Source organism: Podarcis melisellensis (genome assembly GCF_964234715.1).
Source record: "Podarcis melisellensis genome assembly, chromosome: 12".
Classification (NCBI taxonomy): Eukaryota; Metazoa; Chordata; class Lepidosauria; order Squamata; family Lacertidae; genus Podarcis; species Podarcis melisellensis.
In genome coordinates, this window is record NC_138544.1 from 39,996,949 (window position 1) to 40,015,079 (window position 18,131).

Below are 18,131 nucleotides of genomic sequence, written 5' to 3' on the forward strand. Positions count from 1 at the left end.
TTTTGCGGAGGATTGCCCAGAGTTGTTGTGGGTTGCAAAATAAAGGCTTTTTAAACCTTGATGCCTTTTTGTGAGACTCTCCCAAGTCAAAAATATATAAGTTTGGGGATTTCGCCAGTTTGCAGGGGGAACTACCTTGATGACTATGCAGCCTTCCCTGGTGGTGTTTCCCTTGTAGCTAATCTCATACCAAGTCTCCAGACTGCATTTTGAACTCTCTAAAAAGAAAACTGTTTCTTCTGGGGCAAGGGTAACCAGGTGCACACATACATATCCCTTTGAGAAAAGCCAGTTCCAAAAATGCCGTTAGTAATCATCATGCCAAAATAAATAAATAAAAACACCAGAAGAGAAGGCGCTCCCCTTCAGTTCCATGTGGGCACTAAAATGAAAGATGGAGTTAGCATCTCACAGAGGAAAGAAAACAAATGAAATGACTCCCGCCCGCCCCAAAAAAAAACACCCAATAAAGACCAAAGGAAAGAGCCTGACTGGCCAACCATGCATGCTAGGAGAGAGAAAGAGAACCGGCTCTACTCTTTGGAGAAGCTGAGCTGCCAAACTTACTGTTTTCCTGCACCCTGGCCACGAAGCCTGTGAGAGGTATCTGTGGAGTCAACTGAGGCATAGGGGGAGGGGGTGGAGCAATAGAAACTGGAAGCGACACACACGCCATAAACGGGGAAGTAAACACAGATACAGGAAAAGGAAAACAAAAACAAAAAGCAGCTGTCATTAACAATGGACCACAAAACAAGGTATGCAATGAACAACAGGAATGCACACAGCAGGACCTCCTTCAAAGTTTGCTTTCCCAGCAATACAACTGAACGGCATTTTTAGCCAATTTGCAACTCCATTAAGGGGCGGTGGGTGGCCAACTAGGGATGAGGCTAAAATCCACACTTCCTGTTTCAGAGGTTTCACTTGTTGATTTGAACAAAACTCTTCTTTTTCCTGCTTTAAATCCAGACGTCCTGACATCCTGCAGCAAAATCTTGCAGGAACTGGCAGCTCATAAGGGGAAAGTGCAATTTGTGTTTTAGCAAGAGGATACTTTTCACAGTAAAATGCCATGGGAAAGAGCTCAATAGGAGCTCTGCTTTGCAGCGAGAACTGAAATAAACAAGCCAGAAAACGGCAATAGTTACGGAGGTGATTTGTCTATGGATCCCACCATTCTGTGTAAGACTGAATATACTACGTTCTTTTATATTTTTATATTTTGAAGCAGCTTTGCGCATCCCTTCAGGAAGGTTTTTAGGAAAGCAATTTGTTTTCAGAAGAGATGGCTTTTTTCTGCTGAACTGCAATTCAAGAAAATCCACAATTCAAGTGAACTAGCAAATAAACATGTCAGCATATCCCTAAAAATAAAATGACTTTGTCTCTGCCTATCAGTCAAGCTTCATGGGACATATTTGTAAAGGGCTTCATTTATTATTGCATTCCAGGGGTATCAGAATGGTGCAGGATGAAGCTACCTGGTTTTCAGCTTCTTACAGCAAGGATTCTGTGCTCATCTGTTCAGCATCACCAGGAAGGATCCTTGTGGCTGACAAGGGAGTCAAAGAGCACAGAGAATCCTGAAGGCCAAGCAAAGGCCCATGTTTAAAATACGACAATGGCATGTTAAGCAAGCTGATGGTGCTGAATCTGTGCTTTGAGTCTTCTGCAGAGGGACCTTCAAATTTCCTTCCTTCCTTAGGCTCATGGGAAGGTGAAAAGAGGTAATTTAAAGGACTTGTGAGGATAGCCAACAAGGTTTGACTGCGTGTGTTGGTTGCCAGTCTTGCATGTGCATGACCGCAAGCCTTCACAAAGTCTGTTGCATCTACATCAGATGGAGACAGAAGTTCTATCTCATTAACAGCCATGCCACCAGTCCTTCAAAGTCCACTTCGCCAGGGCCTGAGCTGCACGCAGAATTAAGGGACCATTTCATCTTTGAAATGAGCTTTGAATACACACCAACCAGAGCAAGCTGTGTATCAAGATGTTGGTCTCAAGAGGAGTTAGATGGGACAGCAGGACGGGGCCAGAATTTTTAGGGGATGGGAACATTTTTATTTTAGCATTTCATCCAATCTAGATTCGAAGCATCTCGAAGGCCCCACATTCAGCACAGTAGTAGAGGACCGGGATCACAACTTTGAAACAGGTTCTAGACTGCCAAGTACGCAGTAATTTTAAACAATGCTGGAATTCAGCATTCCTCTTTTGACAATTAAATCTGAGCGCCGAGTTAACTTTGAAACAAGCTAGCCTCCCCTATGTGCCAGTGTAACTGAAACACACCATGATGGACTGTTTTGAAGAGATCTCACTTCCAGTCCCATCCCCCCACCACCTCCTGAATTCTCTTTCTCCTCTCCCCACAAATGCTACAAATTAGGTCTGTGCCTGGCATGAAAAATGCTGTCCAAGGGAACTGGGAAACCTGGAAGCTATACTGTCAAGACTGGGATGTTAAATCGTTAAGTTTCAGAAAAGGATGAAAACAACTGACAAGTTAAAATTAGTGGCTAGAGGCTATTGTTTAAAGCACGGCACACTACTCATATATCGGCCTTGTGCCTGTACTTGAACAAAGGCTTGCAATACAAAAAAACACATACAAAAACAAGAATGCTAAAATGATTAGGACATTTCACGAGGATATTTCTGTCCTACTGAAAGCCGCCCGCTGAATGTGACAGGACTGTTTCTCTGTATTTTCACATACTTTACCTCTGAGCATGGACAGGCAGCCAACTAACTAGTATTGCAAATTTAATTCACCATTTCAACATAATGGGCTGGATCAGACAATAGGTCCGTCACCGCATGTTGCAGTACAATGCGTAGAAGGGAACAAAAGTGTTCCTGAACATCTGATGTGAACCACACGTACATGGGGACACTGCATTCAGCTACAGCGCATACAATCCAATATTCAGAGACCCAAATTGCAAAGCTGATCTCCTCCACAAAATATGGTAATCAGTATTCTGAATCGTGAACTATATGTGTTGGATTGCAAGTGTCTATACCATATTCAAATGTAACATCTCCATATAAACAGGGAGGAACATTAAAGGTGGCTGTCTGAATGGGGAAAGGAGGCCTACTCTTCCAGGTTATGGGTCAGATTTCTAACCTGGCTCCCTGATAATTTATAGTTGATCATAATAGGAACAAAAACACTATAGCTGAAGCTGGGGACAAGGAAAAGGCTAAAAGGGAGAGAAACTAAACAAGCTTTTTAGGAAAGTCCTTCCAACACCATGGACAGTTATTCAGTGCTGGAGAAAAAAACACAAGTCACATTCACTCCTAGTTTAAAAACATATTTCTTTCAAACGAATTATTATCTAGCAAAATATACTGTGTGTATTTTCTAGGCCTAGTTCAGGTGTAACAATCTTGGTCTAATAAAACAATGGCCAGATCCTGATATGTAATCATAAGAGATTAAACCAGAGTTTTCTGGTTCAGATGGAACAGGAAACAGTGATTTACTAAACCACAACAGAAGTGTCAAAGCCAAACACAGAACAGATGAAAGAGAACAGAGACTATGATGAAGCGTGCAGACTTGTTTCATCTGAACCAGACCTTAGTCACCAAATTATAGATAAATCAAGAGAAATGCAAAGCTATCAAATCACAAAAGCGACCCCAGGAGTTCTGGGCTCTGTAGTAACCCAGCAGCTTACTTGAGTTTTGAGAATAGAGAGGACCGCCATTAACATGAGGCTGAGCAGAAAACGAGGCAGTCACAGAAGGATTCCGCCTAAATCCACCAGAAGAGGCCGAAGAAGTAGTAGAGTTGTGTCGGGATATCTGCCTGGTCATAGTGCCATACTGGGAACCAGGAGCTGACCCAGGAGCAGCTGAAAAGCAGGCACCAAAAGGAACCAACAAAAAGAGATAAGCAAAAATAATAACACTTGGGGAGAGTGTGCAGAAAACCAGGAGCGAGCACGTACAAAGCCCACAGCACAGCAAACATATGGAACCCCAAGACCCCAGGGATGAAAATTGATGGAGCAGAAGATTTGGAAGGAGGCTACTTAATGTTGAAGGGGCAGGGCTGAAATTTACTCTTCTTAATTTATAGTTTTAACTTCTGAAAATGCACAATGCTATTAAACTCTGAAACTTCATTAAACTTGAGCCTCATGGCTTCCAGAGCTACTGGATGTGCTGCAGATAGAATCCTGTTACCTACACTGAATTCAACAAGTATAAATGTATTGCTTTTTATATTATCTGGACAAATAGCAGACATTATTTCTTCCATGCTGTTACAAGTATGACTAGTGTTCTGAAAAACAATGGACTAGCCCTTGAACTCTTCTTGTGCATAAAACAGAAGGCATGAGGTCCCACATAGAGTTTACATCATTAACACATTGGAGCCCTCAGTACAAATCCAAAACGTGTTTGATATCTCCCAGGTTTCAGATCAATGAAGAAGGTAAAAACTTTGCCCAAGGGAAGTGCTATAAACAATGATTATCAGTTGTTATCTACTTAGCTATGCAAGTTTTCTCTCTTTGGCAAGGTAAAAGTCCACATTCACTAGTGAAACTTGTAACTCTCGTTTGCTAAAGCTGTCTTAGTTAAGACAGTCAAACACATCATTACTTTGAACAGGTGTATGTGTGCCGTAAAGCATACCATTAGGTTATACAAACTCTATTTCACCTAGTATTAGAACATTTACCAATGTTATCTGGGTCAAAGCCTCTCAAGTTCATGTCAAAGCAAAAAGCATCCTCCTGCTGTCTGCCTGTTACAGAGCAGCCTCCCCCAACCTGATGCTCTACAAATGGTCCTTGCCCATTGCTACCATCAACCATGCTTGCTGGGGCTACTAAGAGCTGGAGTTCAATCGCATTTGGAGGGCAAAAGGGTGGGAAAGACTGCAGTAAAGCAATCAGCATAACTGTATGAGTAGTGCCTGCATAACTAATAGTTATTTCAGCTTTTAACGTTTGTGAAAGCAAAGGCATGCTAAAGACCAATGCTAACACAACACAAATCGTCAATGCCTTGTATTGTGCTACTGAATATAGAGTCCCAACCAAAACCATTATTCCATTTTATTAGGTAAAAGGTAAAGGGGCCCCTGACCATTAGGTCCAGTCGTGACCGACTCTGGGGTTGCAGTGCTCATCTCGCTTTATTGGCCGAGGGAGCAAGCGTACAGCTTCCGGGTCATGTGGCCAGCATGACAAAGCCGCTTCTGGCGAACCAGAGCAGCACAGGAAACTCCGTTTACCTTCCCACCGGAACTGCTTTTGAACTGCTAGGTTGGCAGGAGCAGGGACCGAACAATGGGAGCTCACCCCGTCGCGGGGATTCGAACTGCCAACCTTCTGATCAGCAAGTCCTAGGCTCTGTGATTTAACCCACAGCGCCACCCACATCCCTTGTTTATTAGGTACACCTGGTTAAATCAAGGAGGCTCAATCTGTGGCCCTCCAGATGTTGTCAAACTGCAACTCCCATCATCCCTGGCCAATGGCCCTATTGGCGAGAAATGATGAGGTCCTGGATCCAAAAGCTTTCAGGGGCCACAGCTTCCCCTCCCTGGATTAAATTAAACATTTCAAGTTAACAAGTTTTAAAAGTTGCACTTTGAGAGTCAAATGCTGTGTGGTTTCAAGAAAGCACAAGACTACCTATGGCTAAGACCCACGCTGGTGGTCTAATTTCAAGTTAATTTATAATGCATGCTAAATGTAGTAAAAAGCACTGCTCACCACTTCAGGGCAAGCCATCAAAAGAAGGCATGGTCACCCCAATGTGCTTTATGCACATATATCACATTTATGCGATATATCCAAGGACTTAAGAATGTGTGAAATTGACACATGGTCTACACAAGTTATTTTTGAACACAAGACTGAAGTAGGATCTGTGCCCCACTGAACTGGTTATATTTAATTATTCTGAATACCACATTACCAACAAATTTTCTGAATGCATAATGTGGATTTGGGGGAGCAGAAAACAGATCACAGGCACTTGCCCATTTCTGGCACACCACCTGGTGCCTGCTAGTTGTTCAGATTCTTGTAATGCAAGGTGCTCTTCTGCTTTGGAACAGACATACATGCTACATAAACACAAAATTAGGCACTCTGGCTTTGTAAATTTAAGCACATAGCAGTGGGCCACAGGATCAGAGGTTTTCTTGGTTTTTGTTTTAAAGGCAAACTGCAAAAATGACTAAAGGTAGCTCACCCCAGTACATAATGTACATTTGGGTGATGTATACGGCAGAGCAGATATTTGCACCCGTAAGGCCCAATCTATGGCACATCCTCATCAAAGGATCTTGTACAATAAGGCCAGAAAGGACCTCTGCTTGAGACCTTGGGAAGGTACTGCCTAATAGCATAATAGGCCAGGCATAGCCAAACTGCGGTCCTCCAGATGTTTGGGAATACAATTCCCATCATCCCTAGCTAACAGGACCAGTGGTCAGGGATGATGGGTATTGTAGCCCCAAACATCTGCAGGGCCAGAGTTTGCCTATGCCTGTAACAGGCAATGCTAGGCTATTTGGAATAGGTGTCACTCCCTATAAAGGCAGACTCCTGTATCTATATTTAAACTTTCAGAGGCTTTCACCACAGAAAAAAATTAGTTGGGGTTAGATTGGTTAAACCCCCAAGCTTCTATTATTGTAGCAGCACAAATGCACACAACACAACCCAGGATGTATACATTCATTAGTTAACAAAGGGGGAGTTGATTAAGTATTTTTGTTAAAGAACTGCAATAACGCCAGCTCTTTCAAGAGGTCTCACCTATCACACTGCCCATGACCAGAGGTGGGGGCATTGGTGGTGCTGGTGGAGCTTCGGGAGGAGGAGGAGGAGCCGATATGTGTGCTATTAAAATAGATTGCCAAGTCAGGCCTTGATCCAGAGCTTAACCTTTTGACTTATGGTGAAAATGCGGGGCAGATGAAGGTGCCCCATTTACAATGCGGTGTTGGCTGCTTATGAGGTCACTGGGAGGCCAATTCAGCCAAGTGCATATGGCATCATGTCTCTATGCATGGTTACATGCACTCTGTGGTTGAGTTCCCAAGTGGACACCATGACATCTAGCTTTCCCCCAAATGGGTGCCCTGTGGATATTTCTGGACTATAATTCCCACCATCCCGAAATGGCATGGCCAATGGTCGAGGATGATGGGAGCTGCATTCCCAAACATATGGAAGGCACCAGGTTGGGGAAGGGAGTGACACACTAAATGGCCTACAACTTTGGGAAGGCTATACAGCCATTTAAATCCATCTCACAATACTCAGTAAGAGAGTCATTAGTCAATGGGGGGGCATAAAATATGAGCCTTGGCCCAGATAATGGTCCCATGTCTGTGTAGACTTGCAATTCCTTACCCCCAGGCTGAATTGACATTTCATCTGCATGGAAAGGGCCTATGCGCATGCAAAAGAAGTATTCAAAATTTGTTTGTACACCCAAAAAGGAGGAAGCATACTGTAAATCAAGACGGCAAGACCAAGAACAATTCAGTAGCAGAAGTCACGAAATTCCAGCTTACATTTAGTTCCACATTTGTCTGATTCTGCTCAGATGAATGATTTCCCCACCACAAGGAAGTAGTTTCCATTGAGAAGTAAGAGAGGTTGTTGTTGTTTAGTCCTTTAGTCGTGTCCAACTCTTCGTGACCCCATGGACCAGAGCACGAGTGGTAGTCAGCAGAGTTTTACTAAGAGTAGACCCACTGAAATTCATGGACCTGACTTGGTTTACTCCGAGTAAAACTTAGTTGAATGCCATCCTAATACATTTCAATGCTCTCCAGCATGTGCTTGGATCATCATGGTACCCCTATGGTACCCCATGTTAAAAAAAATTCAACATGATGATTCAGCTACCCTTTGAAAATTGAAGAAAACCTACAGCATTTCCTCAAGGCCTCTATTAAAAATAAACTACACCCACTGAATAGACGACTGAATTCTATCTGCTTCTCTGAGGAAATCTGAAAGCTTTTCTTTGATTATAATCTTTCTGTGTTTTCCGGTCCTAACACAGTCCACGTTCTCAGCCCTTCCTAGAAATCCAATTGAACGACAGGGCAATCTACATGGAACAAAGTATTCTCCATCTCAACCCACTTAATCATTTGAATTAGGCAAACCGAGATAGCGTGAGAAAGAATAATAGTTGAGGAAGCTAATCTAAATTGTGAAGGGAGGTGCTTTATTGCATAAATCCACAATTTTTATGAGCCGAGTTCCCTATTGTGGGCGAAACTACATTTTACCATATTAATGCAATGTGATTTTTGGGGGCATTCAACTCAGGGCCGGAGAACTTGTGGCCCTCCAGATGTTGTCGGACCACAACTCCCATCATCCCTGACTATTGGTCATGCCGGCAGGGACCGATGGGAGTTGGGAGTCCAACAACAGCATCTGGAGGGCACCAGGTTGGGGGAGGCTGTAATATAACTATATGAGTAGTACCTGGATAACTAGCACTGAATATTTATTTTGCCTTTATCTGAAGACACATTTCAGTAGCAACCTACTGAAATCAACACCTGTGAATGCCCTTTATTGTGCTACTGAAGACTTGAGTCCTATGTTGTGCCTGTTTAGCAAGCCAGTGGGTCCTGGTGGTCCCTTCACTTATTTGCACAATTGAGAACTATTAACTTCATCCAGCATCTGAATTAATCCTATCTATTACATAGGATATTGTTTAAGGAGCTTCTTGGAAAATACCTTGGCCAATAGTCGGAGGTGAAGGTGTAGGCACGGCAATGGGAATGCCAATACTGCTGCTTCCGCTATTTTCTCGACTGCCACTTCCGCCGCTACTGCCACTGTTCAAAAAATAAAATAACAAAAGGTCCAAGCAGATAAATAGATGTCTTTCAAGAACAATTATTCTAATATAGGTTATACTTGAAAATGAATCCAGGTCAATAGTGTGACATATTACCTCCGTTTCACGACAAAGCCAAGAGCTATAAATTAAATCCGCCCCCCCCAAAAAAAAAGGAAGGGAGGGAGAGATCCTTGCCCCTTATTATCATATCAGCAGAGCAGAATGCACGAAATTCTAACAGATACAGATGTAATTAGCTAAGTCATTACGTACTCACACACACACACCCCGTTTCAGCTATCAGAGTATTTAATTAAAAAGTGTAAGCAACCGTTCTGAGAACTAAAGAACTGTTAGCCTAATATAATGTTCCTAAATGGTTACAGGCACCCTAAAGTAATTAAGGGTGATAAATTGCATGTTAAAGGTGTCAAAACATCAGCAATTTGCAACTCTGATGCCATGTACTCTGGAAAAGGTTTCCTTGTTCCCAAAATATCAGAGTGGCACTACACATTAGGATCGTTGTGAAAAAGCACCGGAAGAAGGTAAAGTGTTGGGAGTGTTGGTGAATTGTGTTTAACACTCTGTTCATTAAGCTGTCAGCCAACCTAATGAGAAAGAAAACATATCTCCTAAATAACATCTGGTGGAGATAGTGGAGAACGGGGCTTATTTATAGATGTTTAACCCAACAGCAATTCACACCTAAGGACAGGCTTTTCTGGGTGAAACTATACTGGTAGTGATATAATGTGCATTCATCAACCTATCCATGACCCCAATTTAGCTCCTTAATGTTGTCTGAATAGGGATGCAAAAGGGACAGAGACCCTTTGGAGAAGCTGAGACCTTGATATTTGATCAGAGTAACTTGGTCCTTGTCCAATTTGTAGTTGGCAAAGAAGCAGTGGGTAGAGAACATCTAGGACCGAGCGGAGACTGTTGAGATGCCCTTGTTAAGTTTGCTGCTGCCAAAAGGTGCAACATTACTCCATTTATAGTACTGAAATGTTGTTTTTGCTGTATGCCGTAACATTTGCTATCACTTTTCCTGTTTCATTATTGCTGCTGTTATCAAATTGTTCTTGCAGTGGTTGATTTTGTGATGTGTCACCGCTCTCACTGTTGTAGCAGCTTTGAGAAAATGTTTTGTTTGTGCAAAGGCGGCGTGCAAATAAAGTGACAATGATGATGCTATCCGGGTGAGCATGGTCTCAGTCTGGCCCTCCACCTTTGCAACGCATTGGAATAGTGCTGCAGTGTGCTTTGGGGCAGTGGCGTAGCATGGGGGGTGATGGGGGGGCGGCCGCACCGGGCGCAACATCTGGGGGTTAGGATTAGGGGGCGCAAATCCACGGGTTGGGGGCGCAAATTACTTGCCTTGCCCCGGGGTGCTGACAACCCATGCTACGCCACTGCTTTTGGGTGAGTCAGAAGCTGGAGAAAATGACCCACATGGATGCAGACCAGTCAGATACAAAAAGAAGGAAGTTAAGCACACTGCTGGCTAACTTGAGAGCCATTGAGACAACAGTACAAAAGAACAAATTAAAAATATACTACCCACTGCTTCTAATTATCCACAAACATCACAAGACAAAGCGGCAAGCAACAAGCATAAAAAAAATCAGTCTCTCTCTCTCTCTCTCTCTCTCTCTCTCTCTCTCTCTCTCTCACACACACACACACACACACACACACACACACACACACACAGAGCTACATGAAAGAGAAGAAATGAAGATTGCTAGCATGATCAGAGATTATTCCCAGAAAAATTAGTGCTCTGCATGCCAAGGATCTTGAACCTGTTGCCATGGCTGCAGCTGAATCCCGTACCACAAAACACTTACATGACACTGAAGAGTCCATTTCCGCTGCCTCAAATAATGAATGTACAAAAAGACATTTATGCAACCGTTTTAAATAAGACAGTGTTTTAAGTGACTGCAGCCTCTCTCAAAATAGAACTATTGTCATTTCTCAAGCTCTGCAGCAAGTGCTGGGTTTATAAGCTTCCATTACACTGCTAAAAAAAAAAAATCAAAATCAAATCACAGTCTGCTCATTACAATGACCATTGGTATGTCTTTAACCATTCATGCAGCATAAGCCACAGTGCTGAAAATTCTAACCTCTATTCCACTACAGCCAGCAGCTGTGTTCTATTCTTCTCCAAAGTTTTATTAACACTCACAGGAAGCCAATTTGGAATAAGAAGGTGGTTCCGTTCATTCAGAAGAAACCTCTAATAAAAGTCTGGGAATGTAGACTGAAGAATGGGGGAACAAATTTTGCATGCCATTTGTAGATAGTGGCCAAATTATATGTCCAGAAGAATCACATGTAATTTTACTACATCAAACTACAGGTGTGAGAAGCTCAGCATGTCTGAACCCTCCCCAATCAAACTATCATTATTTATTAGTAATTTATATTTAGTAATATGCAATTATTTGTATGTTTTAAACAGCTTTTATATATGTCTATGGTTTTAATTCTATTCATGTTAAATTGCTTTTTAATGACTGGTTTTCCCCCTGTGTTTTTAATAATTCTTGTTTTTATCTGTAAGCTGTTTAGAGTCCCATCAGGGGAAAAGGTGGAGTATAAAAAAATAATAATTCAATAATTAATCGACACACTGCTTCATGTCAAAATAGACTTCTAAGTGGTTCTGACCAGTTAAACAAACATTAAAATATGCATCAAAACACAGCAGCGATTAAAACAGGAGACTCAGGTCACAGGATGAAGGGAATGCCTGTGTACACAGGTGTGTCTTCAAAGACCGGCAGAATGCCAATACAGGTACAGATACGGTCTCTCATATTTCAGCAGAGAGTGCGTTCCAGCACCAGCAGTGAAAAAGCTGGCTTCTATGGCTGATAGCTATCAGCCACAAGTCAATAATTATCAGACTGTGTCAAGACTAAACGGGTTCCATTTGTTGATCTTAATGTCCTTACCAGGAAATGGATATTCCCTGCAGTGGAATCTGGGAAGGGGCTGCGCTAAAATCCACCAAGATGGACTGCTAGATTTCCAGAAGCAGGGTTGTTGTTTTTTTATAACACAGTGAAATATTTAAGCATGTAATCTGCCTACCACACCCACACACCCCAAGTCTGAAGTGGGATTTCTCATATTTCAATTGACTACTAGTAACCACGAGACTATATAATTATCTGTTTCTGCGGCTGTCCTAGAATTAACACTTTCTCTACCTAGAAACAGCAAAACACATTAAACTCGTTGCTTCGCAGAGGAAGCTTGACAGAAATCTGGTATGGGCGAGCCATACACACAAACTTATTAAGTGTGATCTTACATTATACTGTTAATTTCAGAGTTATAAGTATGACAGCACAACCATTTTCTACTCCTTAAACCATCTATCATCAATAATTCTCCCTCTCAAAGTAAAAAAAAAAGGGGGGGAGGAATGAAATTGCTATTTGTGCATTTGTTAAAATGGTTGGCAAATATGAGTTTTTATTTAGGAAACAGAGGAATGGTTAACTGATAAAAACAAAAGGTCCTGAAGATCAAGCACTCTAAGAAGATTTGCTCTTGTCTTTACCATTTTAGGGTATGTAGTGATGGTGGTTATTCAGCAGTGTTACATTTGTTTTACATTTTTACCCTGCCATCCTTCCAGATGAGGCAACAGACATGTTCGTTCTAGAGCTGGGTGCTATCTGGTTTTCAACATCACAAGATATCACCAATTAAACATCACAATATCTCGATATATCACAGTACATATCTGAGGTGGCAGAAGGTCCCGCCATATCTCCCTGCAGTGGCAGAGGGCCTTGCTGCGCCACCCTGTGGCGGCGGAGGGTACACCACTCTTCCCTGCAGCAGAGGGCATTGACGAGGCTCCCTGCAGCGGTAGAGGGCCTTAAAATGTAAGGAAGTAAGGATTTAATAAAAATATTAAATAAACTTCCATATAATATATTTAATATATTTTCAGCTAATTTAAGAGAAGTTTAAGTGATTTACTAATCAAGTTGCATCTGCTTCCACACTCAGGGGTTTAAATGGAATCTGTGCATGCATAAGCCCCACTGAGTTCAACTAAACTGACTTGTCCTTTCCTGGGAGCAAGCCCCATTGAATTCAGTGAACTCTTCCCCCTCCTTGCTGCAAGTCCTACAAGACCTGCTCTCTGTCTAGCCCATTTATAACTGGTCCAGTAAGACAGGGCCCTGACTGTCTCCTGACTGACTCCAGCTGCAAAGGCTGCTTCTACTGTTAAGGGATCATCAGAGTATCGATTAGGGGCAGGATCAAGATTTAGCTTTGGAGATGTCCTATTTTAGCTGCTGTCTGGATTATGTCCTTGTATTTTTATTGTCGAAACCTTGTTAGGAATTATTATCAATAGTTTGCTACATAGCACATAGGAGGACGGGTGATATTGTTATCAACAGATGGGGCAGGAGAAGGCTCAAGATTCCTTAGGCTCACAGAAACACTTCAATATTTATTTGGATCCTGGTGATAGTCAGGATATAAGTCCTGTTTCACTTTTCTCCCAAGCAGCTGTTCCTTAATTGTGGGCCGGAAGAGACCACAAGTGAATTCTAAAAACCAGGCTCACATATCAATGAGTTCCACGGGCTGTGCTGGAACCACAACTGAATACCCTTTTGTTGCAAACAAAGCAAACTTTAGAAACAGGAAGTGCTTTGAACTAAAAAGTCTTTGTTCCGTATCTCTTATCCTCCAACGTCTTTTATCACGCTTGGTTGGGATCAAGTTTCAGAACAAGCCCCCTGCAGAGTCTTGAACTGTACCTGTGTGTTCTGGGCCTCTGGCTCAAGGATGCCGTTCTCCCAGGACTGTGCTGGCTTCCGAGCCTTGCAGGACTGGTCATGTAATCATTAGGGACTGTTGGCGGTTTAACAGGCTCCAAAGTCTTATAAGGTGTGTTCCGTCTGGCGAGATGAAACAAGACACAGAACAAAAGCGGGTGGGGGGAGAGAGAGGGAGGCTTATTAATTGACTAAGGAAACAAGTAGCTACAGCACAGTTCAATGTACATCACGTTAACAGTGTTTCTCAAGCTTGGGGGTCCCCCAGCTGTGGTTGGACTACAACTCCCATCATCCCTAGCTAGCAGGACCCATGGCCAACAAACTGAAGCTCAGTCTAGGTAAGACTAAAGCACTGTTAGTGGGAGACTCCCTAGACCAGATAGCTGGGAGAAGCTGCTTAATGGAGTTACAGTCTCTTTGAAGGAGCAGGGATATGGCTTGGGGGAACTTCTGGCTCCTTTGCTGTCACTTGAGGCTCAGGTGGCATAGAGTGCCTTCCATCGGCTTCGACTGTTGGCCTAGCCGCACCCCTATCTGGACAGGTATAGCCTAACGTCTGTTGCCTATGCTCCGGCAATCTCTACGTCTGATTATTGCAACGTTTTATATGTGCCTACCCACATTTCTTACCCTTCAATGCAACTGAACCTAACTTTCCACCCCCAAGCAATTCATTGCCTTCAAAGGCATCACGGAATTCTCCCTTCCTAGCATTAGAGTTCAATAAAATAAAGAGTTCCTTCCAACCCTGTCGGCGCTAAACAGCACTTATTGGTATTTCCTTAGATTTATAACCCTCGCGCTCCTTTTTCGAGTTCCCAGCAACTGCTTGCTGCTCTGCGTAGGATTTATATACTCATCTAATCCTTTCTTGTGTCATCTACAGCAAACAATGCCTTTAATACCAATGGCTAGTTTCTGTAAGGGATTGCCTTTTCTTAAACTTCCACCTACAACCTAAAGCAGGAAGTTTCTGCTCTGCTGGGTGTCCAACGTCTACCTTTTTAAAAAAGAAAAAGCTACATGCTTCATTAAATAATTTGTTTAAAATTCTGTTAAAAATAGTTTCTCTATTTTATGAGTAATTTCGCTTCCTAGATTTTTTTTTTTATCTAAGGAAAATTAAGCAAGCTCATGAATGAAAATTTCTCCTTTTTCTGTATTAAAAACCACTTCCACCCCAAATCAACAAGTCAACTATGCAGTGGGGAAACCATAGAGCCAGCTCTAAACCACAGGTGGCTGTTAGATATTAAATATATTTGGATACTACTGTTCAATAATTCAGGTTGTTGTTGTTATTTATATGCCAATAATCTGACTGAGTTGCCCCAACTATTCTGGATGACTACCAGCAAATTATAAAACCACAGTAAGTCAGCAAACATTAAAAACTTCCCCATACAGTGCTACCTTCAGATGTCTTCTAAAAGTCAGATAGTTGTTTATTTCCTTGACATCTGATGGGAGGGCATTCCACAGGGCAGGTGCCACTACTAAGAAGGCCCTCTGCCTGGTTCCCTGTAGCTCCACTTCTTGCGGTGAGAAAACCACCAGAAGGCCCTCGGCACTGGACCTCAGTGTCCGGGCTGAACGATGGGGGTGGAGATGCTCCTTCAGGTATACAGGACCGAAGCCATTTAGGCCTTTAAAGGTCAGCACCAACACTGTTAAACTACTACTGATTCCATGCCAGGTTACTGGAGCATAAATTCTCTAGTCTGGCTTTCCATGTTTCCCAAAGATGGTGGCATTGTGCATTATTCTAACAACATTCTATACTCCTAGCAATAAACCTATGCCTCCTCCACACGCATACACCTCATTCCAAAGTTGGAGTGTTGCTCATTTTTCCAGGTTCAACATTTCACTTCTACCCAAGTCAGTCTTCCTCAGACTTTTTGAATCTGAATCCTTTACCTTCTCTATTTTAAAGTTTTTATATATGGATGTTTTATGATAACCTATATTTGTAACACCTAGTAAAAGGTTTGGCAAATAAGTTTTTGTGTCCCCCCCCCCTTAAAAATAGCTCAAAAACTTCAATTTTTTTGGAGATTTTGCAAAAAAATAATAATCTCATCAACTTTGCCCAAAAAAGAAAGAAAGAGAGCTCAACAACGTTTATGTCTGGATTTTCATTTTTTTAAATATGGCAACCCATTCCAAGAGAGGGCTTTCAAGCAGACACTGCTAATCTCCTTGAGGTTTATTTCTTAGGGTGTCTGAGAAATCACAGCACATCCCCACACCATTCCCTAGGGGTTTTTACCTTCCCAGAGCACCCCAACCTATAGTTTGAAGACCTAGGAATGAATGGTCTAAGACTGGACCAATATAGCAACTTATATTGTAAAAAAAAAGAGATGCTCTGGTATGCTATAGACCTTATTCTGGCCCTTGCAGTAGAATGTGCTTGCTTGTAACAGGACTTCAGTTTCTCACCCTCTTCCCACAGCCTCAAGGCTATTACAGATCTTAGCAGGGCTCTGGAGGAGCCAGTCCTGTAAACAGAAAATACCCACCAGGCAAAAACAGATGGACTGATATAATGCCGATGTACCAATTCAATCCACTTAAGGTGTCAGACTGCATAAACAGAACATATTTCAGAGTGGGTGTTCTGTTCACGCATTGGAAACTTAATTTTTTTTTAAAAAAAAATCCTCTTTGGCTGTAACAGGAATGAAATAGCAGTCATCCCTGCCACCCTGGGCCAGCTCTACTATGAGGCAAAGAGAGGCAGCTGCCTTAGGCAGCAGGTGCTGGGAGCAGAGGTGGTAGCAACATGTTGGAGTTACATGCACTCTCTGAACTAGCCTTCTGCACTCTTGTAAATACCAGAGCTGAAGTAAGACCAGATACTGAAGTCTGCTAAGCTTCTGTATGTGCAACTGGGTGGGTGGGTGTGCCATTCCCCCCCCCCTTCGCCTCAGAAAAATATCATTCACTGGCCCCAGCCTCCCTGCCCAGGTTGCAATCCTAGAGGTCACGCGCTAAGGAGATGGCTGTATTGAAACCTGTTGAACCTACTATAAGAAAATGCGCTTTTCGGATTGAGTCAGTTATTCAGTGTAGGCGGTAGTCGCATGGAATGATTCTCAGTCCAAAATATTAAAGGTGATATCCAATTAAATCATACCACTGTAATCAGGGAAACTTCTGAGTGCATTGATTCCATGGGTCTACTCTGAACATGTTTTCAGTTGGATACCACCGTGGTATTTTTATAACAGAAGTGCAACTGCACAAGTTAAACAAACACTAGGAGACAGAGACCTCAAATGCTAGAAAACTGTTGACCCAAGCAATTAAAACTATGTTCTTTGTCAACTGAAAAGGAGAATGAAAGTCTTATTCTTACCCCAGAGTTCCCCGGCCCGACATAGGAGGACTTGGTGGTTTTTGTGTAGGCGGATTTGTTCTTGACAGAGTGCCAGTTCTCGCAGGCTGGTTATTTCCATGCTGAAAACCAGAATAATGCTTTAATTTCTTTGGACAGAAATAGCCCCAACTGTTATGTCGATGCAATGCTTGAATACACTAATATATGAAGTGAGGATTCCCAGACAGCTTTTAAACCACAGCTTCTTTTGCTGCATACGGGATTAAACACAAGAAGAGAAATCCATGCCTAAGCTTTTTAATTCTAAGCCCCCCACCCCACTCCTTTTGCACATTTGCACCCACAGTGAATGAAACCTAAGCTGCACTAAGCATAAATAACGGCTCATGAACCAAATCTCATTTTAGTGAACGTGTCAGATCCACTGAATTTATTTTGTATTCAAGATTTACATAGGCATGCAAGTGTTTCTGGGAAGCCTGATCTAAGGTGTAAGTCAATAAGAGATAAGCATCTACCTAATCAAAGCAAAGCACTATGTATGTTAGAGAAAAATTAAATTGTTATCTATGGATAAAATGCACTTTGTCAATATATCAGTGATATATTAACTGTCAGTTGGAGCTGAGGTTCAGCACATGTAAACAACCTATGAGGTTGGGGGAAGAGAAGAGAGGAATATAGGAGAGAAAGAGAAGAGGAAAAAGGACTAGCTTTCAGGTGTAACGGCTCAGCAGCCTCTATTGTCATGGGACATTGTGGGTCAAATGAGAAATAACTCTTCTTACCTTGGCTTTTAGCCACTTACGTTGGCAAAAAGAAAAGGAGGAAGAAAAGTAGAAATTAATGGCAAAATCTCTTACTGTTCACATGGCAGGTTTAAGTCATAATGGCACAATTATTGGCAGCATTTGTTTTCTTCACTGTAATCTACAACTGCAGCCCAGTTCAGAGAATAGCTTTCGTTTGCCACCATTGAGGAAGCAGACCAAGTTTCCACAAAAGGAGGAAGTTTTGTCCATTTTAATTCAGCACTTTTTAAATTTAATGAAGTTTCCATCCCTCTAGCAATTGTGAAACGCTGT

General features: G+C 42.3%; 1 protein-coding gene across 10 annotated transcripts in view; it reads right to left on the minus strand.

Annotated features, from left to right (window-relative positions):
* ABI1 (abl interactor 1) overlaps positions 1-18,131 on the minus strand; it is a 93,774-nt gene that overhangs the window by 8,074 nt on the left and 67,569 nt on the right. Inside the window, exons 4-10 of one of the 10 annotated variants that reach the window (XM_081882510.1) lie at positions 17,835-17,849; positions 17,065-17,165; positions 13,680-13,820; positions 8,763-8,863; positions 6,807-6,890; positions 3,699-3,875; positions 568-654 (exon numbers count right to left, since the gene is read on the minus strand). In XM_081882510.1, coding sequence (XP_081738636.1) covers positions 568-654; positions 3,699-3,875; positions 6,807-6,890; positions 8,763-8,863; positions 13,680-13,820; positions 17,065-17,165; positions 17,835-17,849 — 706 coding nt within the window. The remainder of the gene's footprint in view (positions 1-567; positions 655-3,698; positions 3,876-6,806; positions 6,891-8,762; positions 8,864-13,679; positions 13,821-17,064; positions 17,166-17,834; positions 17,850-18,131) is intronic. The other 9 variants (XM_081882513.1, XM_081882512.1, XM_081882511.1 and 6 more) reach the window with 9 other exon arrangements.